This window comes from Neofelis nebulosa, chromosome 5 (genome assembly GCF_028018385.1).
Source record: "Neofelis nebulosa isolate mNeoNeb1 chromosome 5, mNeoNeb1.pri, whole genome shotgun sequence".
In the NCBI taxonomy this organism is placed as follows: Eukaryota; Metazoa; Chordata; class Mammalia; order Carnivora; family Felidae; genus Neofelis; species Neofelis nebulosa.
The window spans coordinates 89,018,013-89,042,254 of NC_080786.1; the positions used below are offsets into that span (position 1 = coordinate 89,018,013).

At 48.5% G+C, this 24,242-nt stretch overlaps 1 protein-coding gene across 2 annotated transcripts in view; it reads left to right on the forward strand.

Annotated features, from left to right (window-relative positions):
• The first annotated feature begins 988 nt into the window (after nt 1–988).
• ITGB5 (integrin subunit beta 5) overlaps nt 989–24,242 on the forward strand; it is a 123,058-nt gene continuing 99,804 nt past the window's right edge. For both annotated transcript variants that reach the window (XM_058731096.1, XM_058731097.1), the window contains exons 1-3: nt 989–1,423; nt 12,833–12,918; nt 23,001–23,205. In XM_058731096.1, coding sequence (XP_058587079.1) covers nt 1,354–1,423; nt 12,833–12,918; nt 23,001–23,205 — 361 coding nt within the window. In that variant the 5' untranslated portion in view covers nt 989–1,353. The remainder of the gene's footprint in view (nt 1,424–12,832; nt 12,919–23,000; nt 23,206–24,242) is intronic.

Sequence of the window (24,242 nt, forward strand, 5' to 3'; positions counted from 1 at the left end):
GTTTACTCCTTAACTGCTTCCGTTTTTAGTAAAGGCATTCTGAACCTTTGGACAGGCATCCCAGGTCTGTCACTTCTTCTGGCAAGTTAACACCTCTGTGCATCAGTTTTCTCATCCGGGTAACAGTAGGGTTTTGGGGACGATTACGTGAGTTAACAAGGTAATTTAGTGCCGTGCCTTGCTAGCACTGTTCTCTGTCCGCGTTAGACATGCTCTTTCTATTGCCTTTTACATGAAGACTGCCTCTCCTCCTCTTGCCTATAAACCATTCCAGTCTTAACCCATTCATCGTGGCCCAGCTCAAGGCCACCTGTCCCTTCTCACGCGCTGTCAGGGGAAGCTCCCCAATTGCTACTGGTAAGTTCAGAACCAGCTCTGCTGAAGGATAAGGTGAAAGCCTGAGCACCTGTTTCTGAGTTTATCAGTTTAGCTTCACGGAAACCGCCAGGGATGAGGAAGGCTAGCGGCATATCGTCCAGGCTCGAATCCTCGAAAACGGCAAAGTGCTTCCGAGGGAAAAGTGGGCTTTACGTGTGCCTCCACGCCCCACATGCCCTCCCTCCGATATCCAGCGCGTCTCCTCTTATTACACCCTCAGGCGCCTCCGTCTCTCCTCGGGGCGATAGCGCTGCTGGAGGTGCGACTTTGGGAGAGCCAGACCTGCTCTCCGTCTCGAAGTCTAGCAATTCAAAGTAATCACGGTTCGCCCCTTGGAGCGTGCCCGTCTTTCCCCGTGGCGCCAGGCTGCTAAGAAAGCAGAGCGAGACCCTCCTTAGCGACTTCGTTCCCCCGGGGCCCCCAGTAAGCGCGGCGTAAGGGACTTGCACCTGGGCGCCCCGGGCTCCGCGTCCCCGGGCGGGTCCCCGCTCGGGGCGGAGCTGGCCCGGCCCGAAGCTCGCCCCGCCCCGCCGTAAACTGACCGTGTGGCAGCCGGGCGGGGGCTTAGAGGGGGGAGAAGGGGAGGAGAGAGGAGGGAGGAAAGTGGAGCCTGGCGGGCCGGAGGGAGGAAGGGAAGGGGCGGAGGCGGAGGGCAGAGTGTGGCGGCGCGTCCCGGAGTCCAAGTCGCGGCCCCAGCGCGGAGCCCGCCCCTCCCCGGCCCAGAGTCGCCCGCCGGGGCCGTCCCGAGCCGCGATCCCCCGGCAGCCCCGGGACTCGGCTGCGAGCACTACGGGAGGGATGGTGGTGGCGGGGCGCCGGCCAGCGCAGCCGCCAGCTCCTCCCGCCCGGCCAGGGGGGCTGTGAGCCGGGCATGCGGCTGCGGCCCCCGGCCCTCGCCCCCCGCGCTCCGGCCTCGGCCCCGGGCCCCCGCGGAGCCCGCCGTCCGCGCCGCCGCTGAGGCCGGGCGCCCCCACCATGCCGCGGGCCCCGGCGCCCCTGTACGCCTGCCTGCTCGGGCTCTGCGCGCTGGTGCCCAGCCTCCCAGGTAAGCCGCGTCGCCCGCCGCGCAGAGAAACTTTGTCCCGCTCGGAGCCTCCCGCCGGCGGCGTGGAGGGCGGGGCGAGGGGCGCTGTCTGGGTGGGGGAGCGTCTTCCAGGCTCCCCCCGCCCCAGGGGGCGAGCGGCGGGGTGCCGCCCGGTGGGGGGCTCGCGAGGTGCGTGCGCCACCCCGCGCGCAGCCAGCAGCCGCCCCGGCGCGCTGTCGTCGGCCGCCGGTCAGTCCCGGGCCGAGGAGGAGTCTCCCCTTCCTGTGTAAACAGCCTTGCCCGGCTGCTGACCGGCCCGCGTGCGCCCGCGCCCTCTGCCCGGGGAGGGCCGCCGCCAGCCCTGCGTGGGGGCCGGGGCGCCGCGCTCCCGGGCACAAAGCGGCCCTTGTGGCCGGCCGGGGGCGGGCGGGCTGCGGGGAGGCGCCGAGGGATGCCGCCAGTGCCCTGGTCCCCAGAAGGCGAAGGGCAGCGAGGGGGGCGCGAGAGCCGGAGTCCTTGCTGGAGCCACGGCTACTCCGGAGGGCTAGTCTCTTCGAACTGCGGGTGCTCGGGGCCCCTAAGCGCATCCTAGAGTTTCACAGCACCCAGTTTAACGGCCTTCTTCTAAAGTTTAATCCCCTTGCTTCCTCCCGAAGCCACCGCCAAACCCTTGGGACACCGGCGTCCCAAGTCACAGCCCCACCTGGGACTTACCGACCTGACTCCTGCCTGGGTTTATCCCGAGATACACGAAACACTCGCCCCGGAACATTCCCCTAACTCTGGAGGATTCTGGGGCGGAGGGCAGGAGGTGTGCTATTGCTTTGGCGCGATACTGCCAGGGGCTGGAGGCTGTGTGAGGAGCCCTCACTTACCTGCTTAAGTTTTCCGAGTTGGGACGAGAGTGGATGTGGCAGTTAGGAGGCCCCAGAGGAAGGATGCTCCGTTTTTGTGCAGGGGCTGACAGACAGATAAGCCACCCCGAGCCCCTACCAAAAAATCAGGAAGCTCTAGCTTTTCTCCTTTCCGGGAGGAAATAATTGTGTCCTTTATTGCTTCATTCTCTAGCAGGCCCATGATACCGGATTGCTCTTGTGCCTGGCTGCCAAGGGAGAGGGCACTAGTCCCCTACGGGGCCTCATTTACATGAAGACCTGGAGGTTTACCTCTGAGCAGGAGGAGGGTTCTGGGCAAACAAAAACTCCTTTAGGCCCTAATGCAAACTTAATACTGGAGCAAGATATCTTTTATGGGAAAATAATCACTGTAGAACTTGGAGTAGATCAGTGGTTTCCAAACACCCATCTGGCAACCAGTGCCCATCGCTGATGTTTTCATGGGTTCTCAGGGAAATACAGCTCAGAGAAGGATGGCAGCTTGTGGCACACACAGGAGTTTATCTTTGTCAGTGGTCCCCTGCCTCACAGGACTGCCCTTTAATTTGAAATGATGTCTTTTTTATTTTTGGTTGGTATAGTTGGTTTCATTTATTTTATTTTTTTAGTGATTTATAGTGATGACAGAGGGTAGTTTTTCTTTTTGGCAAAATAAAAAATCTAGCAATCCTATATAAATTTTCCCTCCTCTTTTTCTGTTTCTTCTGTTCTTTTTTTTTTTTTTTTAAGTTTATTTATTTGGAGAGAGAGAGGGAGAGAGAGAGAGCTCATGAGCACACAAGTGGGGGGAGGGCAGAGAGAGAGAATCCCAAGCAGGCTCTGCACTGTCAGTGCAAACCCGATGCCAAGCTCAGACCCACAAACTGTGAGTCATGACCTGAGTCAAAGTCAGACGCTTAACTGACTGAGCCACCTAGGCGCCCCTGTTTTGTTCGCAATGTTCTGTGAAATCCCAAAGTTTGGCAACTGCTAAAGGAGATGATTTCTAAGTTGCCTTACAGCTTGACCTTCTGCGATTCTAATAAAAACTCAAATGTTTCCATTTGTGAAGAATTCTTTTAATATATTGCTTTCCATTTGCATTGTGATTTCCGTTTTTCACAGTTCATATGCATCTTCACAGTGATGTCCATTTTCCGAATGGGCCCAAAAGGGCAAAGTGACTTGTCCACTCTTCCTTATCCACTGATGGATCTCAAAAGCTTTTTGGTCTAGTGCCCTTTGTCCTACATGATGCAGTTTAGGTAGGGAGAAAAGCATTGAGTCTTGGTGGTTTATTTCCAACTCCTTCTGAATTCCCTTTTCTTCTGCTGCTGCCTCCTAGAGCTCAGCCAGCCTGCTGTGGGCCAGCAGGGCCATGATGGAGCAAGCTCATCACTGGCCTCCAGACCGGTCACCTCCCTCTTAGCCCCGGAGCCTCTCAAGGTTAGAAGAGACTGACACATATTTGTGTGATTTCTCCTAGTGCCCCAGGGTTGCTGAGCCGGCTTCACACAGACTTTGAAACAGTTTTTCTTTTCCTTCCCTTTTCTTTTTTTCTTGAGGCCCCACAGGTACTTTTCCCAGAGCTTGTTTCTGTCTCACTCCTAGGAACGTGACTGGAAAGAAAAACCTTCATTGCCCAGTGAAAGAAAGAGGTGACCCACGGGGCCATGCCTGCCTGGGTGTCCCTGGACCTGTGGCCAAGTTGCACGTCTGTTGCTTTCACTACACTTCCATCCCTGTGCTTAATCCAGCAGGAAGCAGACTTTTAATTTAAGAGGACTCATTTCAAACAAGTCTCTGGCAGGTTGACCAGCCCTCTTCTATTCAGAGTTATCTCCTGCTCTCCTTATCCCATGGCCAAGAGCCTCTGGACAGGACTTGAGGACATGGTCTTCCCACAAAACCAGAGAAGGGCTTCTCTGGGGTGAGGCCTTTGCTCCCTGAGAGGGAAGGGGAGGAGTGTGGTATTGATCCTGCTGCAGGACTGGAGTCATGTTTACTATCATAGTTTATTAAAAAAAAAAAAAAAAATCATATGTTCCTTTAGTGAATGCCCTGCCAGTTAGAATGCTCTGAATCCTAGGAGAGCCCTGTACTCTATTTAGTGGGCTCCTGCTGACAGTGCTCTCTCCTCCACCACATGTTTCATGGCCTGTGAGGGGGCTGCTGGAGTTCGGCCTTGGGTTTGTAGCTCTCTTCAGGTAACCAGGCCTGGGTCTAGCAATAACGGGGCAGTGAAATGCAAACAGTGGGCTTGGTCTGGAGACTGCTGTTTACCCTGGGTATTTACATTTTAGCTCCATCATCCTTGAGTTGGGGGGAGGGGGGCTTTTTATAAAGGGGACTGAGGCAGAAGAGGGCAGGGTCTAATTAGCTCTAATTAGTATTCTCCTCCTGCTTGTTCTCCGTGCTTATTTAGCTACTGAGGCAACAGAGAATTAAAATACCTAAATACTTGGCAAAAGGCTTTTTGTGCCTGCCTACCCTGGTAACTAGTTTCTCTTCTTGAGCCGGCTCATGGAAATACTCTGAAAAGTTTTCACGATATCAGTAATGTGGAACAATTACTGCCTAAATAGTAGTGTCCTTTTCATATGGCAGTGTGCAGCTGGGTTCGTGGAGGGTTGGGGGGGCGGCGCGGACATCTCTTTTCACAGGTATTTTCTGTTGGCTGGGGGTGAAGCTTCAAAAAGTCCACTGCTATAGTTTGTTTGCTTTCTTTCCACTTGGAATGGGATTAATGGCCTTTATAAATGTAAAGGAACACGTTATTTATAGGCCCCATTTGTTTGTGAGGCTTCTTCTTGCTTCTGTTGAATGCAGGGTTTGATTCCTGGGCCACCTGGTGAAAAGTTTGCTCATAGACAGGCCTTGACACATCCCCTGTGGTGGATGCTGGAGGGGCAGGTAGTGTGGCCTACCCTCCTTACTGGATTCCCTCCCTCACTCACTCTCCTCCCCTAACACCACCAGAGTTTCTGAGATGCTTGCTTGTTTCGTATAGCTGGGGCCTGCTCCTGCTCTTGTCCCCTTTACCTATCCTCAGCTCTCACTCAGAGTGATTCTGTTAAAACTCAAGTCAGATCATGCACTCTGCTTAAAACCCTCCAGTGGCTTCCAGAAGTCCTGACAGTGGCCTGCCAGGCCTCTCTGGGAACTCTGACTTCCCCGACTTTATTTTTCTCACCACTCCCGCTGGCGCACTTGGCTCTCCCTTTTCTTCCAGCATGCCACCCATGCTGCACAGCGGGCCCCTCTCTGGGCCTGGGGTACTGTCTCCCCAGATATCCGTAGGGCATGCTGCCTCCACCTTGCAGCCCTTTCTTGGCAGTCTCCTGCTCAGCAAGTTGTCCCTGGCCACTCGCAACTAAACCTCCTGCCCCACATCCTTCCTGTCTCTTTTCTTTCCTTAATTTTTCTCCTCAGCCCTCATCGTCATCTCGTGTACTTACTGATCTTGTTCACTGTCAGTGCTCTCTCCCCCCAACCCCCAATGAGGATTCTCCCCCAACCGGAAGCACCGTGAGGGCAGAGAGTTCTGTTGATTTTGTTTATCACTGTGGCCTCTGCCTAGGATATTGCCTGGGTCATATTTGTTGAATGGATGGATGAGCTTGAGTCTTGGCAAGATTTTTTGAGCTGGAATATATGATAGAGGCCGTATATTGCACCCCCTGAATTGTTTGCATGAGAATGCTGAGGCCTGGAAAGGGTAAGTGGCTTGCCCAAGGTCATGTGGCCAGTAAGTGGCAGAACAAGTACTTGGATCTTTTGTGTCCAGGATAGCCTCTTCCCATAATTCCAGCCCAAATGTCCCCTCCTCTGTGAAGCCTACTCTGCCCCCTTCGGGTAGGTGGAATTGGCCTGTCCTTCCCTTGCTCCCACAGCACATTCTGTTACACTAGGGGCCGGGTGTCCCCCTCACATACTGCGTGGCAAATTACCCAGGCCTTATTTACCTTTAGGTTCCTAATACAGCCACAATGGATCCCCCCTCCCATCCCCACTCCACTACCCCATGGTTTCAGTGGTCTTTAAAAAACCCCTCAATTTTCTAAAAACGTAAATCAGTTTTAGATATACAGGAAAATTGAGAAGATAGTACAGAGAGTTCCTATATACCCCACACTCAGTTTGCCTATTATTAGCATCTTACCTTAGTACCGTATGTTTTTTACAATTAATCAGCCACATTGATACATTATTATTAACTACAGTTCACACTTTATTTTTGTAATAATTTTTTTTATCGTTTATTATTGAGAGACAGAGAGACACAGAGCATGAGCAGGGAAGGGGCAGAGAGAGGGGGAGACACAGAATCTGAGGCAGGCTCCAGGGGCTGAGCTGTCAGCACAGAGCCCGATGCAGGGCTCGAACTCCTGGACTGAGAGATCATGACCAGAGCCAAAGTCGGACGCTTAACCGACTGAGCCACCCAGGCGCCCCAGTTCATACTTTATTTTATTTAATTTTTTTTTTTAAATAAGCTCCAGGCCCACTTAAAAAAAAACAAAACAAACTTGAACTCACAACCCTGAGGTTGTGAGTCACATACTCTACTCATGGAGCTAGCCAGGTACTGCTGAGGTTCATACTTTAGTCTGATTTCTTTAGTTTTTACCCAATGCCCCTTTTCTGTTCTAGGATCCCAATCAGAATGCCACATAAATTGAGTTGCCTTGTCTCAGTCTCCTTTAGACTGTGACAGTTTCTCAGTCTTTTCTTGTTTTTGATGACCTTGACAGTTTAAAAACATTTTTTTTAATGTTTGTTCATTTTTGAGAGACAGAGACAGAGCACGAGTCGGGGAGGGGTAGAGAGAGAGGAAAAGACAGAATCCGAAGCAGGCTCCAGGCTCTGAGCTGTCAGCACAGAGCCTGACGCGGGGCTCAAACTCACATGTGGTGAGATCATGACTTGAGCTGAGGTCGGACACTCAGCCACTGAGCCACCCAGGCACCCTGATGACTTTGACAGTTTTGAGGAGATATTTTGTAGATTGTCTGATGTTTTTCCTCATGATTAGGCTGGACTTATGGTTTTTGGAGAAGGCCATAGAGGTAATCAATTGCCTTTTTTTTTTTTTTTTTTTTTTTTTTTTTTATTTATTTTTGGGACAGAGAGAGACATAGCATGAACGGGGGAGGGGCAGAGAGAGAGGGAGACACAGAATCGGAAACAGGCTCCAGGCTCTGAGCCATCAGCCCAGAGCCTGACGCGGGGCTCGAACTCACGGACCGCGAGATCGTGACCTGGCTGAAGTCGGATGCTTAACCGACTGCGCCACCCAGGCGCCCCATCAATTGCCTTTTTAAAAATTATTATTTGAATAGGTAATATAGTCACGTGATTTTTTTTTTTATAGTATAACAATTGTACAGTGAGAAATCTGTTTTCCATTCTCAGTGCCCATCAGTCTAGCATATTGCCCTGACCCCTTCCCTCACACATTACCCCTATTAGGTTTCTTATGTATCCAGAGTGTTTTCTACCCGTATGTTACAGATATCCCTCCCCTGGGGCACTTGGTTGACTGAGTAGGTTAAGCCTCTGGCTCTTGATTTTGACTCAGGTCATGATCCTGTGGTTTGTGAGTTCAAGCCCTACATCAGGCTCTGCCCTGAAAGTGCTGCTTGGGATTCTCTGTCTCTCTCTCTTGCTGCCCCTCCCTTGCTCTCTCACTCTCTCTCTCCCTCTCAAAATGGATACATAAACTTAAAAAAATAAAAAAAAAAAGCAAATATTCCTCCCTTATGTTTGTTGAAAGCACTATACACACTGTCGTATGTCTTGCCTTTCATTTGCAACTTAACAATATATCGAGGTAAGGTTCATATCAGTATATATAGGGAGCATGCACATTCTTTTTTAAAACTGCATATTATATGCAAATATATGAATTTGTTTTAAAAATACAAGTCATATCTGTCAAGCGGGGTGTTCTGCAGATGTGTGATGTCCAGAAAGGTAGTCTAAGATGGGAACTGGCCTTCCTGAGGCATATATTTACAGTTCATGGTAACATCTTTGGACCAACGACTAGTTGCTAGATTTTGTACCAGAAACATTTCATCTATTGTGTGAGAAATATGGGGGGGGCGTGGTTCAGGATATGAGGAGAGGCACTCCATCGTTGCCACTTTTTAAAAAAGAAAACAACAATAATGAAATGTCTTTATTTTCTGTTGTCTTGACAACAGTGACTAAAATATAATTTAGGATCATGAGAAACCCCGCTTCTCGCTTGAATCATGAAGATGACACACACATGAACCATTCTGAATGTTACGATCTGTTACTGTTAATGTGCTTTCTAGGGTGAGAACACACCCTATATACTCATGATGCTTTTCCCACTCTCCCGGCTGAATAGTGTCATGTCCCCTCTCTCCCTGCCAGTATAGGGTTATTCTAGCTTGGTACTCATTTCTGTTAACCCACTGAATGTTTTGGATCAGGAAATCCCACCTGCTGGATGTGTGCTGTAGCAGGTGTTGTCTGACCTTGGACATGTGGGGTGGACAGAGATGGGGAGAGACTGCATGGAGGGAGGCTGGCAGGAAGACACTGCAGGAATCTAGACTCAGTGCAGAGGGCCTGGCTTGGGCATTGTGGGGCCAGAGAGGGCAGGCAGGAAGGGCTGGATTAAAAGCAACATTTCATGCATCTTGAAGGAATGATCGACCGGACGTGGTAGCTGCCTGGATATGATTGATGAATGAGAGGGGTGAGTCAATGAGTTTCGGAAGGAGAGCATATTTTTAGATTATGGTTTGCACTAAACCCTGGCTTCGGGGGTGTTAAGGGCTGCAGGCAGTTGCAGTTGGACTGGAAATAGTCACAGTGCAAACCAAGAAAAGATGTGGCCATCGTCTGGGCCACTAGTGCCTATTTCCATGACCTAGACACGACACTCTGACATTTGGGAACTCTAGCTGTTTAGCTTTTTATTCATTGCTTCCGTCCTTTCAAAATGCTGTTGGTGCCGAGTGACTCATCCAGCCAAATCCAAACTCTGAAATATTAATAGGTGGAGAGAGGAGAAATGCCAAAGGAAGAGCTCTGGTGCTGTGGTGGGTGTCAGCACACAACCTATGCTTTTGGTTCCTGGAGTGCCTGTCTGGTCCCTGTTACCTGGTACACTGAGCTCCCGGGGAGCAAGGCTCATTCATCTCTGTATTTCTAGCATCCCCTAGTGCAGAGCTTGGCATTTAGTACATGCTTCGTGCAGGCTTTCTTGAATTTGAATTTGGCCCAGGAGCCTAATTTTAGAGGAATCATTTCGAGGGCAGCACAACTACTTTACTGTTGCTTGTCAATATGTAATAATGGAATCAATTAGGAAATCAGGACAACACGTATTTTACAGTTGTTCAGTATGTTTTCATAGCAGATGTCTGTCCCATCCTTTGAGCCTCTTCAGTATTACCTCCAAGCTCTTGTAGGCTGACAAAACAGAAGACCAGAGCCCAGTCTGTCTGGGTCCGCACTGAGGAGCCTTATTGCCTTGAGCTCAAGACCCTCCACCCAAGTTCCTAAAGCTCAGTGATGAATGGGGCCCTGGTGTTTAGAAAGTGGTCTTTGTGAATTTCTGTGCATCTAAGCAGAGACACGAATAAGACAGCTGACCTCAAATTCTTTTCTGATTGAGAGCCTGTTATAGATCTCCTCAAGGAGATCCCAGAGCTCACTGGTCACACTGCCCTGAGCCTGGGCTGGGTCAGGGATTGCCAGGCAGGTCCCCGATTTGGGCACTTGCTAACCAGCACCCCTTCTGACCTCTTTCTGGCAGACGGGCCTCCTTGTTTCAAGTCACTGACTCCTGTTTTCTCATGTTTTCATCTCTAAAATGAGCTGACTTGGCCAGCTCATTTTAAAACAGTTCTAGCTCTGAGGGTCTGCAACTCCCATGATTTTATGGAAATGATTTTGGGTGTCAAAGGAGATGGTGTGCCACAAGGACCTGAATTTTTTTTGTTAATTTTTTAACATTTATTTCTTTTTGAGAGAGGGGGAGGGGCAGAGATAGGGACACAGAGGATCCCAAGCAGGCCTCGTGCTCTGACAGAGCCATATGAACCATGAACCCATGAACCGTGAGATCATGACCTGAGCCGAAATCAAGAGTCACCTCTTAACCGGCTGAGCCATCCCAGGTGCCTCTAGGGCCTGGATTTGTACTTGATAAGGAGAGCAGGGGGAAAGTCACTTTCATTCTGGATTTGATCCCTCCACCCCCATTTGAGTTTCTGACACGTAAGGAGATTTGACCACAAAGTGGAACTGGCATTTTGAAACTCTTCCTGCCTACATATTTTTTAAGCCTATATAAAAGTCATCAAGTGAGTGGATTCACTTTAAAATGAGAAAGGAACTTGTCAGTGCAAGCAGGAGGCAGGCAGGCCCAAATTCCCAGTGGGCTGGATTCAAAGACCTTCTTGGTTAGTGTTTGGACCTGGGAAGGGCTCTTCTGCTGAAATGAGATTATGCATGCTATCCCAGCTTGTTTCTCCAGCGAAATGTGTTCTGAGTCCAGGGTTTGCACCCAGGAGGTCCTGTTGCAGTCCTGGCAGTGAGATTGGAGTCCCCCGGCTCTGTGGGTGTGGCAGGGGCTCAGCAAGACTGCTGGTGGTGCCCAGGAGCCCAGAGTGCAGCATCGAGCTGGGGGAAAGCATCTGACTTTACTCTCTCTGGGCCTCCAAAGCCCTTCCTCCTTTCTTCCCAGCATCTCTGGTCCTGCTAGGGTCTCCTCCCTTCCACCCCGGTGGCCATTCTAATCCCAGATGGTATTTGTTCCCTTTAGTGTCCCTCGTGGTGACTAAGTGCAGCTCCCTGTGTCGATTTCTGTTGTTTTACTGCTAGTGGCAAAGGAGAAGCAGGGAGTTAAAACTAGCAAATTGGGGAAATGCTAGGGTTTCAAGAGGTCTTACGATAGTTGTTTTTATGGTATTTCATGGAGTTCCCTATATTTTCCCCCTCCACTCTCCCTTTTAATCTTTTCCAGCTGTTTTTCCCCTTACAGTTTGGACCCTTCTTTCTAGGGCTGGTGGCCCTGGGTTTCTCTTTTTTCCATCAGTTCAGTGGACATTCTCTCTTCTTGAAATTCAGGGCAATGACCAGAAGAGACTAGTGGGTCCTTAGTGCTATGAGAGCTGAACAGAGAGCCATGTTCATTCAGAGAAATACCAACATCCTCTCCTCTTGGTCAAAAGAACTGTGTCCTTGATGTTTCTGAGAAGAAGGAAAAGAAAAGAATGATAAGTTTCAAGGTTCGCGAGATTGAAGAAGGGTGGGTGCAGGTGTGGGGTAGGGAGTTGAGGGGGCAGCAAATTTAACTTCACCACTGCAGTTTAGCACCCCCCTCAGGAGACCCCTCCCCAGATTAATGGGAGAGAAGGGACTGGTCTTGGTTTGAAATAAGTAAGCTTGGGGCGCCTGGGTGGCGCAGTCGGTTAAGCGTCCGACTTCAGCCAGGTCACGATCTCACGGTCCGTGAGTTCGAGCCCCGCGTCAGGCTCTGGGCTGACGGCTTGGAGCCTGGAGCCTGTTTCTGATTCTATGTCTCCCTCTCTCTCTGCCCCTCCCCCGTTCATGCTCTGTCTCTCTCTGTCCCAAAAATAAATAAAAATAAAAAAAAAAACGTTGAAAAAAAAATTAAAAAAAAAAAAAAAAAAAAAAAAGAAATAAGTAAGCTTTACGATGATAAAGAAATTTCCTTCTAATCTTAGTTTCTGATTTTTTTTTTTTTAAATCAGGATGGATTTTGAATTTGGTCAAATGCCTTTTTATTACCCAGTGAGGTGATGATATGGTTTTTCTTATTTGACCTACTAGTAGGTATACTGAATTAATGGATTTTATCTTAACCCATTAATTACTTAATTTCAGAGAGAGAGTAAGAGTGAGTGGGGGAAGGGCAGAGAAAGAGGGAGAGAGAGAATCCTAAGCAGGCTCCCCACTGCCAGCGCAGAGCCGGATGTAAGGCTCCAACTCGTGAATCATGAAATCATGACCTGAGCTGAAACCAAGAGTCAGATGCTTAACTGACTGAGCCACCCCGGTGCCCCTCTCTTTTCTTTTTAATAAGGATTTTATTTTTAAGTCCTCTCTCTGGTCAACGTGAGGCTCGAACTTACAGCCCTGAGATCAAGAGTTAGAAGCGCGCTTCCCACCAAGCCAGCCAGGCGCCCCTCTTTTTTCTTTCCTTTTGTCGTACAATTTCTTTTTGTCATTTTGGGTGGACTGAGTGTAGTGAGGCCTTCTGTGAGGGAGGCCCTCCTGTGTGATGGGGCTGGAAGTCCACGGGGATCCAGCAGAAGTAATGGGAGTTGCTCACACTAGTGGGCACGCTTCAAAAACTGTCACAGCGTTCAGGGCACGGCCAATGAGCCTTAACCTGCGATTAGCACTGGGGCCTGCACCCTTCAGCCTTACCCAGGCTCCCTGTTAAAAAAGGAAGTGACCCCTCCCCCCACCCCATACAAAAGCCTCGTCAATCAGGTTTATGGCCTGGAACTAATTGGTGCATCTTTGTCTTTCTTTGAAGGTCTTAACATATGCACTAGTGGAAGTGCCACCTCCTGTGAAGAATGTCTGTTAATCCACCCGAAATGTGCCTGGTGCTTCAAAGAGGTATGTGGCGAGGGTGGGGGTGGGGAAGAAGGGGCAGGCTACCCCACGGCTCGCAAGTTGACTGCGCAGAAAATTCTGCAGACTGTGTCTTCCTCTTTTTTTCTAGGGCATTTATAACATGGGTCTTCAGATCGTGTTGAGTGTTTTCACCCTATTTTAGGAAAACAGGGCCTTCCTTCCCCTTGTGGGGAAGCCAGTTATGACCCTCGTATGGTTTTCTGCTCTTTGGTGAGAGATGTGAGCATGTGAAGTGAGTTGTTGTGTGACAGTTCAGAACCTACAGTGGTGGGTGGCATGTTGGTGGAGGCCAGTCATCTTCATGGGGCTCGTCTGAGGATGAGTATTATGAGTCAGCCTTTATGGAATAGTTAAAAATAATGGTTGCTGTTTCTTCCCACCCTGTAAGAAGGGTTATAAGTTCAGAAAGATGTTAGGCATACTGCTTTCATAAAGCGACGCAAATACCAGAGCTTGGTGCGCTCATCAGCAAATGATCAATTTCTAAAATTCCTCTCTTGAAGGACATTTCTGGATCACTTGTCAAAACTATTGTCAGAAGCACAGGGCACAGACCTTCTTTGCACAAGCACCCTGTTAAGGTTATTTTTTGAAGAAGCTAAGACTTGCTATCTCGCACTGGCTAAGTGTCTGCAATTCAGTGCGTGGGGCCTGTCAAAGGGACAAGAGAGGGCTCCTGGGAGGCCACGCTTCTTCACCACGATGCAGCCTCGGAGCCTAGGGATTGGTTTCCTCTTTGATGGCTACAGATGGTCGTGCGGGGAGCCCCGCTAGATACTGCACACCTTTTACATGGCATCTCCAACCCTCACAACAGCTCCGTCAGGTAGGTGGGAATAACAGCCATTTTATTGATGAAAATTGAAGGCTCAGAGAGGTGAAGTGACTTTTTCAAGACTACGCATTGTGCCAAAGCTGAGTTTCAGTCTGCCTTCTTGGACTTCTGAGTCCAAGCTCTTTCCTCGAGGCCACTCGGCCTCTCAAGTGTGACCTCTCTAGAATTTTTTTTTAGTAGAGAGTAAGATTACTAAATAAATGATTCCAATCCCAATAAATTTATCCCAAGAAATCTTCTCAATGTATGAACCCTCATTGTGTTTGTGCTTAATTGTGGTGTGTTTATTATGAAATTTTTTTAAAACCTTTCACTGGTACCCTATGACTTGCATGACAAATCCAAGTTCCTTGGCCCCCACCTGCCTCCCCACCATCATCACTTGCCTGCCCCCAGCACTTTGGTCAGAGGGAACTACCCAAACAAAGATCCCTAGAGAGCCCTGCCTGATGAATACCCTCATGGTTTTTCCTGTGCGTGCTCCTGTGCTTCCCCCCTTTTCCTGACCAACATTTGTCTTCCCCTGTTTTCAAGAATCCGTCCAAGACTCATCTCTTCTATGAAGACTTTCATGGTTTTCCCAGACACATCTGTCCACCTATCCATCCCTCAGTCCATCCACGCCATTTGGCAAGGAAATGTTATCTTTCTCTTCCCAAATGTTGGGGCAGGGGTTTTAACTGTTTTCTGCATTGCTGGATCCCTAGTACACAGAGCGTTAACCTGGCACACAGTAGTTGCTCAATAAATACTGGCTGAAGGCTTTCACTGGATTGCTATTGATTATCTGCACGTGCAGGCCATGACCACCTCTTTGTCTCCCCATATTCTGTACTTCATTGGTAGCACTTATAACCTTTTATTGTTATTAATTTGTTTTCAGGCCGGTTACTGACTAAATCATCTTCTTGAAAATCTAAACTATGTCTTACTCATCTTGGCCTCTCCAGATTCAGCCAAGAATCTGGCAGAAATTCCTATTGGATAAAAGAGGTGGGCTTAAACAACATGTTGTTAGAAAACCAAAATTTAAATCTCAGTTTTGCCATATTTCCTCCCAGTTTCTTGATATGTAAAACGAAGGTGACAGCTCCCACCCTCCAGCATAACTGGGAGTGTAGAATGAGATCAGGCCGCGAGAGGGTTTGTGAATGGGACTGCTAATTAACAGAATGAGTATTATCCAGCAAACTGCTTCTGTTGTCGGTGACATTTTCTAGTAAATGTAGGCAGTGGGATCTGGAAGCCAGGGTCAGTGGTCTGCTTTGGTTTTCTTCCTTTTCTTGTGCTAGTACCTCCACGAGTCTGATGTCCTAATATTGATAGTGAATGACATTATCTCAAGGAACATGTCATTGTCCCAGGCCACACTTGGGTTCCCTCTCTAGCCCATCTGGTTCCCTGTGCTTCGGCGGAGCCTCAGTCTTGGCTGAAGAACTCCTCATTTTCTTGGGGCGAACTGCCCCTAGGGCCTGAGTGTATTTCAGGGAGCTGAGTTTGGAGAGTTCACGAATAGTTTTTGATCAGTCTCTGCCCTTTAGCAAGACAGAGTAAGTGTGGCCGAGTGCCTTCTTAACCATATATCCTGGGACGTCATCAGAGAGGTAATGCATGGCCAAGAGTGTATGATGTGTATGTACATTGAGGGCTGGTGCCTAATGGACAGCCAGGGAGGGCCAGGTCCCTAATCAGTGTGTTTGTGTGGATTCTGATCCATTCACCTGCCTTGTCGTTGCACACCAGCACAGATTAATCTCAGAACATATTCCATCAAGACTCCCCTGCTCTTGATCTCACCGTGTTTTCTTATTTTACTTGAGGTGGGGTGGGGACCCTCACTCTGCATTTAACATTCCTTGTGACCTAATTCCACTTATTTTATCCAGTCTGCCTTCCCATTACTCTATTCTCCCACAGGTATCGAGTTTGAGTCTGCCTTTGTTCAGCTCCTGCTCAGCACCTCACTCTGGTTCTCTACAGAGTTCTACTGCGTTGCCTCTCTCTCTCTCTCTCTCTCTCTCCTTTTTTAAGATTTTATTTTTAAGTAATCGCTATGCCCAACGTGGGGCTCGAACTCACAACCCCAAGATCAAGAGTCACATGCTTTACTGAGACAGCCAGGTGCCCCCTGAATGGCCTTGTCAACCTGGCTCTTTTGCTCTCTTGTCTTTGCTTGCTTGCTTGCTTTCTTTCTTTCTTTCTTAATTTTTAAAGTTTATTTATTTTGAGAGAGAGAGGGAGAGAGAGAATCCCAAGCAGGTGCTGTCAGCACAGAGCCTGACACAGGGCTCGAATTCACGAACTGTGAGAGCATGACCTGAACTGAAATCAAGAGTGGGATGCTCAACCAACTGATGCCAACCAGACATCCCTCTTGTCTTTGTTTCCTGATGTAGTTTACTGGTGGCTTCAGACTCACCCTCTGGCTTCAAGACCAGAATTGCCAGGCTTTTTTGTACTCTTAGACCAGGAGTGTAGGAGGCTGCCTGTCTTCACCTGTTCCCATTGCACACCTCAGCCCCTGCCCCTAATACTTTGTGATACCCCCATGGCCCCTGCTTCTCAACCAGCACGAATACTTATGGGGCTCTTTGTACAGCACAGGATGAAACCCACAACAAACCCCAGCAGCTTATTATCCATTTTGTCTGTCATTTTTTTTTTAGTGGAAAATTTCCCCTGATCTAAGATTATAAGTTTCACAACCCAGTTAGCTGTGAAGAGGAATTTGCAGGGCATGGCGTGTGTGTGTGTGTGTGTGTGTGTGTGTGTGTGTGTGCGCGCGCTTTCGGAGGCCCCGGGCAGCCTGCATTGTTTCTACACATACTTTCTTGCCTATGACCCAGTCACATCACTTTGCCTACGAGCAGTGAGAGCTGGGAGACTGGACCTAGCTGTGTGCCCAGGGAGACCCTGTGCATGAGCAGAATGTGCTCAAAGCAGGGAAGCCAGTGTGGCTTGTAGGAGGACGGTGGTTTGGGAGAAGTGGACAGGGCTGAAGCACCCAGGCTCCCTATGAGGATAGAGAGAGCAGAGTTTGTGCGAGTGGAGACAAAGATAGGCTAGGGGATTGCATACAGGACTGGGGAAGTGGGGAGTCTGTTGGGCATGACAGTGAGGCACCTTGTGTCTACGGCAGCGCAGGCTGCTGAGAAGCCAGAAGGAGAAGAACCAGGGAGGCAAGGCCGCTGGCCTGTGGTGTTTTGATAGGAGGAAACGGGGATGGACGTGGAAGAAGACTGGGGAAGCCTGGGCCAGGATGAGGGGTCTTTGCCGGGGAGGTAGACATGGAGAGGCAGAAATGAAGGGTCAATAGGGCTGGGTGCAGGAAAATGAGGAAGGGGACTTTTTAGAAGCTGGGAAACAAGACAGGCCAAGCGGACCTTCTGGGGAAATTATGGTGGCTGGGGCATAAATGAGACATTGCCTGTATTTTCCTTTGAGCTAGGAGGAAATGAAGAAAAAAAAATGAGCATTTACTCCAGCTCACAATAAAATATAGATTCTTTGAGAGCATCTCTTTGTGGTCATGAAAGGAATAATCTTGGCCTATTGTGGATGCTTCATAAATATTTGTTCAGTGAATTAAATGAGCCACCTGAAAGCTGCCGGAGGGATTTCTCCATCCCCGGGGCAGAGGGTACATGTGGGAGGGTGTTGCTCATGCACAGATTTCGGTTTGGATCGCTTACCCTCTCCCCTCACTGCCCCCACATCCACTCGGGCTCTGAGGGGCTGGCCTGGCCCTGCCATATCCCAGGGAAGAGGCCAGCCTCAGATGGTGGTCAGCTCCCCACCTGTGCCCACTTCTCTGCTAGGCTCTCTGCCCATTCACAAGTTTGTTTCTTCCCTTTTCATCCCAGAAATCGGGACTGTCTGTCTCTTTCCTGCCTGGGTTCCTCTTCTCCCAGGGCCTGCAAGTTTCTCAGCTCACCCACCCCTGCTGTTTCAGAGACAAACAAAAATCCACCCTTTCCCCCAAACCACCACCCACATCTTCTTAGAGTTTTCAACCTTCAGCCAGAGTAGGCAGGATGGGGTGCAGATAATGTAATGACTGCTATGACACAATCACTAGAACCTGAATGAACCTGATCGCACTGGCGGCGATGCAGGCACAGGCCTTCACTGCAGGGAGAGAGATTTTGGTGAGCCAATCGTACAGGGAGTTAGGTGTTACAATGTTACAAACAGTGGAGCTCACTGTATCTTCTACATGGTAGGTGATGGAGGCAGTGAAAGGGAGCAAGTTAAAACAACTTGCAAAGGCCAATGTGGTAGCAAATTAAAAGGGATCTAAATTTGGAACACTTCCGTTTTCTTTTTTATATCATGCATAGTGACTAAAAGCCATAAAAGATGTTTCAAGTTCCTGTTCCCATTCTGTTGCTTCTTTTGGAAGTTTGCCTGTAATGCAGTTTCCTTTTATGAGTCCTTGGAGGGTTGATGGATGCGTTTCTGGAGACCATGGACAGATGCTTCCTCCATGAAGTGAAACTTTTAGCATCGAGCATCGGGAGCACCTGCAACGGTCGAGCTGTGCCCAATTAGAAGCCCTTCCTGAAACTAGTTTCCATTTTTCCAAGTTGAGATGAAGTCCCCACTCTCCTTCCGTACCTGTTTTTCTGCATAAGAGAGAATATTTATCCTCCAAGTTTAAAAAAAAATTTTTTTTTTAACGTTTATTTATTTTTGAGACAGAGAGAGACAGAGCATGAACGGGGGAGGGGCAGAGAGAGGGAGACACAGAATCTGAAACAGGCTCCAGGCTCCGAGCCATCAGCCCAGAGCCTGACGCGGGGCTCGAACTCACGGACCGTGAGATCGTGACCTGAGCTGAAGTCGGATGCTTAACCGACTGAGCCACCCAGGCGCCCCTTATCCTCCAAGTTTGATAGATGGCAGGAAGATCTCTGCCTTGGGGGCAGCAAGGAAGTACTAAATTCAGAGGGATGGAATCCGGGGACCCAGAGTTAGTTTCTTGCTGCAGAATTCAACCATGGCCTTGTTTGAGATGGAAGGTAGGTGATGCAAAGAGCACTGCGGTCCAGGCAGCTGAGGCCGGATGAATTTGAATTTCTTGGGTGAAGTTTGGCATGAACTTTGGCATGTGGGCCTCTGATTCCTCACCCGTAGAGAGGAGGGGCTGACACCAGGTGGTGCATCTGAAGTACATTCCCCTTGGAACTCGCTGTATTCTGACACCTGGAGAGGTTCCAAATATCTGGCCTCTGGGATCTGAAGACTCTTAACACATCAGATAGCGGGATGTCATTCATGTGAGGAAGATTTTTCTCAATCATGAGTCTTTCTTTCCTCCAGGGATTTATAGTTTGGGGCATCTGCATTCACAGAATTGAAGCCTAAAATGGAGATATTGAGACATTTCCTTTTATTTATAATGCTTGCATATCTGGAAGGTTATAACCACTACAGTGTATGCCCCTGATCTCTGTGGTTTTAGGTCCCTGTGTTTATTTTGTTTTTTAAATTAATTAATTAACTAATTTGATTATTTATTTATTTTGAGAGAGCGCACATGAGCAAGGGAGGGGCAGAGAGAGAGGGAGAGAGAGAATCCCAAGCAGGCTCTGCTCTGCCATTGTGGATACCAATGCAAGGGGCTCGATCCCATGAACCATGAGATCATGACCTGAGCAGAAATCAAGAGTTGGATGCTTAACTGACTGAGCCACCCAGGCGCCCCTAGGTCCTTGTCTTTAAATATGCATCTGTTTTCATTCAAAATTAAACTATCTAGAAAGGAGTTCAGGAATAGAGGAGACTCACCTGGGCTTGTGGGGTCAGCACTCCTGTTGGGCCTGCAGCACTCTGTCCTTTGCTTGACCAGCAAGAACCTATGGCTGGAAATTAGTCTTGGCTATTTTCGGAAGACTGTGCCAGATGGACCTTCAACTACTGTGGGAATCCCACCACTGAGGGAGCTGCCTTACTCTTAAAAGGTGCTTCAGACCTGCTAAGCTCAGAGGTGCCTCAGGTGGTGTCCTTGAGGCCTTAGAGCCCTGGGACAATGACAAGGCTCAAATAATAGGAAAGATGTCTCAAAGGCTGTTGAACACATCAGTGAAACCATTGGGCCTGCCCCAAATAACAAGATACTGAACTTTGTGAAATAGGAGAAGGTTGACAAACTGATAATAGAGATGGAGGTCACTGAGACTAAGTCTAAATTTGGTGTAGGTGCCGTTGTAGGGTGTCCCTGGCTGTGTGCTGAGAAGGGGGCTCTCTGTAGTGTCCCATTTCTGACTTGGTTGGCACTACTGAAGTCACCTTGAGAGTTTTGTTTTGTTTTGTTTTTATAGTAAGCTCTATAGCAAGCCTCAATGTGGGGCTTGAACTCACGATCCCTAGATCAAGAGTCACATGCTCCACCAGCTGAGCCAGCCAGCTGCCCCATGAGTTGCGGTTTTAATATGGTCATTGGTAGTTCTCATACTGGCAACCAGGTGACAATACAAAGGTCAGTGGCCCTCCCTTGGCTGCGCAGCAAACTTCCGGGAAGCCACGTGCATTGTAGTGAAGGTTTACCACAACCTCGAAGAATATTATTAAGGAGACATAAGCTGCTACCAGTGAGGGGAATGAAGAGAGCGTTGCTCCTAACATCCTAGAGATTAAAGAGGCCTCAGAGCCGCTAGAGTACCGTTGTTAAAGCCAGACACACAGAGAAGGCTGTACTTGGCACGGGTGTGGCCGTCAGGTCTAGGAAGGATGACCTGGACTCTAAGTCGGCTGATGATCCTAGCAGGTGCATCTTCCCTGGCCAGCAGGTGGCCCTGTACAAGTTCTCCATCAAGGACCAGTAGTGTCTGTCAAAAATCTTCTGAGCAGGATGACTAGGAAGCTTGGGTGAAGTTCACTGCTAATGCTGGTGTCTGGCTGTAGGGCATGATCTCGATGGCCAAGCTGAAATGAATCGCCAAGGCTATGGACTAGGAATCATGCAACCACCTCCTGCAGGAAGCACGTTGGCTCTGTAACCTAGTCTGTTTGAGACTGCAAGCTGCTCCAGACCAATGGGAGGGATGTCAGGGCTCCCTGTCACTCTGGGGACACCAAAGATGCTTTCATTGTCAACCTGATGGCAGAGTTTTGCCCTGGACAGCTCAAGACGGTGTACCTTGACAATCAGAACTGGGCCAAGCACGACCAGCTCGTCAGAATTGGAGGAGCTGGCAGCAAGGCCTAGTATGTCAGCAAGAAGTTCAGAAATTCTCGCCAAGTAGGCTCTGAGCAGGCGAGCCCCTGAGCCCTTCCAGCTCTGGACAGCCAATTAGACCTCCGCTGCAGACAGCTCAGGACTGCAGACCTCTCCCTTCCCCCATCCCTGTGCTTTTGTACTGCTTCATTAGAATGTCTACATCAGAGCCGAACTTGGCCATGTGGAACCCAGTTTGGAAAGCCTAGCTTTGAAATCCTGTATAATTTCAAGGATAATTAGTTTTAGCTGGAATAATTATTTTTCTCACCTGTTCCACAAGTGTCTGGAGCCACTTACACTTACAGTACCAGCCCTGAGGTTGACAGGCAAGATCCCAGGGGTTCAATACACACACACACACACACACACACACACACAAAATCAATTATGAAACAAAAAACACCAACAAAATCACAGAGGCCCAGAACAACACATCTGGTTTTACTTATATAAAAACACTGCAAATTGTTCTTGACTTCTTGGTCTTGAACCTTGTGAAGGCTCTAATAGGCATTGGCTAGTCCTGGGGCATCCTGAACCATGATGAACGGCGAGTCCTCCGAGTGTTTGTGCTTCTCCCAGCAGTCTGGCTCCTAACACAGCAGTCAGGACACTTGAATCATCTGAGGCTTTCTGACAAAATGTTACAGAGGGGAGGGGAAGAGATCAGCATTGTAACTCCTCTAGCTATTACAAGGATTATCTAATGGAGTACTGGCATTCAGCCAGCTGGTGGAGGTGATCTTATTTTCTACATCCATCAGTGAAAGGATGTTCAGAGAGAATCTTGGGTTTACTTTGCTGTTGAAAATCCCCTTACTGCAAAATGATGAATACTTATAAGTACCATATTTTATAACAGAGTATATTATTTCATTTTAAAGTGAGTGGCCTAAACTCCTGATGTCCAGATAAGGTTGGGTCAGTCTGATACACAACCTTCTCCTAAATCCAGCTTAAGAAAAGAAAGTGTCGGGGCGCCTGGGTGGCTCAGTCAGTTAAGCGTCTGTCTTCAGCTCAGGTCATGATCTCATGGTTCATGAGCTCGAGCCCTGCATCGGACTCTGTGTTGACAGCTCAGAGCCTGGAGCCTGCTTCGGATTCTGTGTCCCCTTCTCTTTCTATCCCTTGCCTGCTCACACTCTCTCTCTCTCTCAAAAATAAACAAACATTAAACAATTTTTAAGAAAAAAGAAAGTACCTTTCTTGTTTATTCAAATAACAGTAAAGATAATATAAAATATAATTTTAGTCACTCTAATGCCTCAACTATCCTTAATTAAAGGAAACTTTAGTTTTGAATCCCAATGCAGATATGATTTTATTTTCTGATTTAGTCTTCATAGTTTTGAATGACCGTGTTTGGAGATCATATACCATGTTTTTCTTATCATTTGGGAATTTAGGTTTATAAGATCATGCTATTCTAAATAACATTGCAGTATATATCTTCTTATAGAGTTTCCCCTTCTGATTGATTTCTTGTGATAAATTCCTAGGAGTGGACTGCTGGGTCAAAGGGCACCGTGTTCGTTGCCATGTTGTCTAACAGAATGACTGCGCAGAATGTACAGGTCCTGCACAGTAGATGAGTGGATGGCTCAAAAGTTAACTCTTCATTGCCTGAATGATTACTTGTCCACTTATATAGCATCTTTCAAAAATTTTCAGTTGTGTAACTGACCAGTTACTTCCCCCCCGCTAATCATGTAGACACATGCATTTTTTCAGGAGAATTTTGACCATTAAAGGAACAGTGAAATGAAACAGTTTCATTATGCATTTACAGTTTACAAAGTGCTGTCATATCCAGTACTTTAATTAACTCTTGTAATCCTCAGTGAGGCATATTGGGGTCTATGCTATCACTTTTACCGCTTTTAGACGATAAAAATGGAGTGCAGAGGGTTTCAGGTCCACGAGATGGTGATGGGTCAACCACCTGAGGTGCTCTGGAAAGACAGCCTGACCACCGTGTGCTCTCTCCTCCTTTGTCTCTGCACCTAGGACTTCGGCAGCCTGCGCTCAGTCACCTCCCGGTGTGACTTGGAGGCAAACCTGGTCAAAAACGGCTGCGGAGGCGAGTTTGAGAGCCCAGCCAGCAGCACCCGGGTCCTGCGAAGCCTGCCTCTCAGCAGCAAGGGCTCCAGTCCCACGAGTTCGGATGTCATTCAGATGACACCCCAGCAGGTTGCCCTGAGCCTGCGGCCCGGTGAGTGCCCTTGGATGGGACGGATGGGACGTGTTAATAATGAGAAACCCAGCCCGGGCAGGCTGAGAGCAGAGCTGATAGAGGGAAATGGCAAGGTGTGGCCCAGACCCCAGGAAGCAGAGTCCAAGGCCCCCGTGGACAGATGGGTAGCTTTGCTGTTTTTTTAATTGCAGAAAATTTAGTATTTTAGCCATTTTAAAGTATATAGTTCAGTGGCATTAAGTACATTCATCCAGCAAGTTGTCTAAGTAGCACCACCATCCGTTTCCAGAACTTTTCATTACCCCAACCTGAAACACTGCCCATTAAACATGAATTCTCACTTGTACCCTCACTCTCGCCCCTGGAAGCCACCACTGTAGGTGCTCCTCTAGGTGCCCCATATAAGTAGACTCATACGGTAGTTTTCCTTCTGTGTCAGGCTTGTTTTACCCAGAAAATGTCTTCAGGGTTCATCCATGTTGTAGCAGGTGTCAGAATCTGCTTCCTTTTTAAGGCTGGTTGAAACTCCCTCATACATGTATGCTGCATTGTTTGTCTGTTCATCCATCCGTGGACACTCGAGTTGCTTCCACTTTTCAGCTATTATAAATAGCATTATTGCATTTTATGGGAGGATACTGGCCGGTTTACTCCCTAGTGAATGCAAGTTTCTCAGGAAAGTGCTGCTTCCAGGAAAGAGTATGCTTTCTTGTCAGCAAATTCCATTTGAGTCCATGGCATTCTGAAGGGACAGACTTTCAGAGTAGAGGTGTTTTGTCTTACAACCCTAGAGCCCCTGCAAGCCCTAGAATTGATGGTGATGTGAAGAAACTAACAGATTTTGCATACCTGCTGTGTGCTGAATACCTGGCCGACTCTAAGGTAGCTAATACCATTTTACACATGAAGAGCGACCCACTCAAGGTCTCCCACTTAGAAATGGTCTCTGAGTCAGCTCCAGGTCTTTGTGACTGTAAAACTGCTGTTTTTTCTAGTTCATCACTTTTGTTATATATTATTCTACATATTAGAATTGTTATGATGCCAAAGAGTAG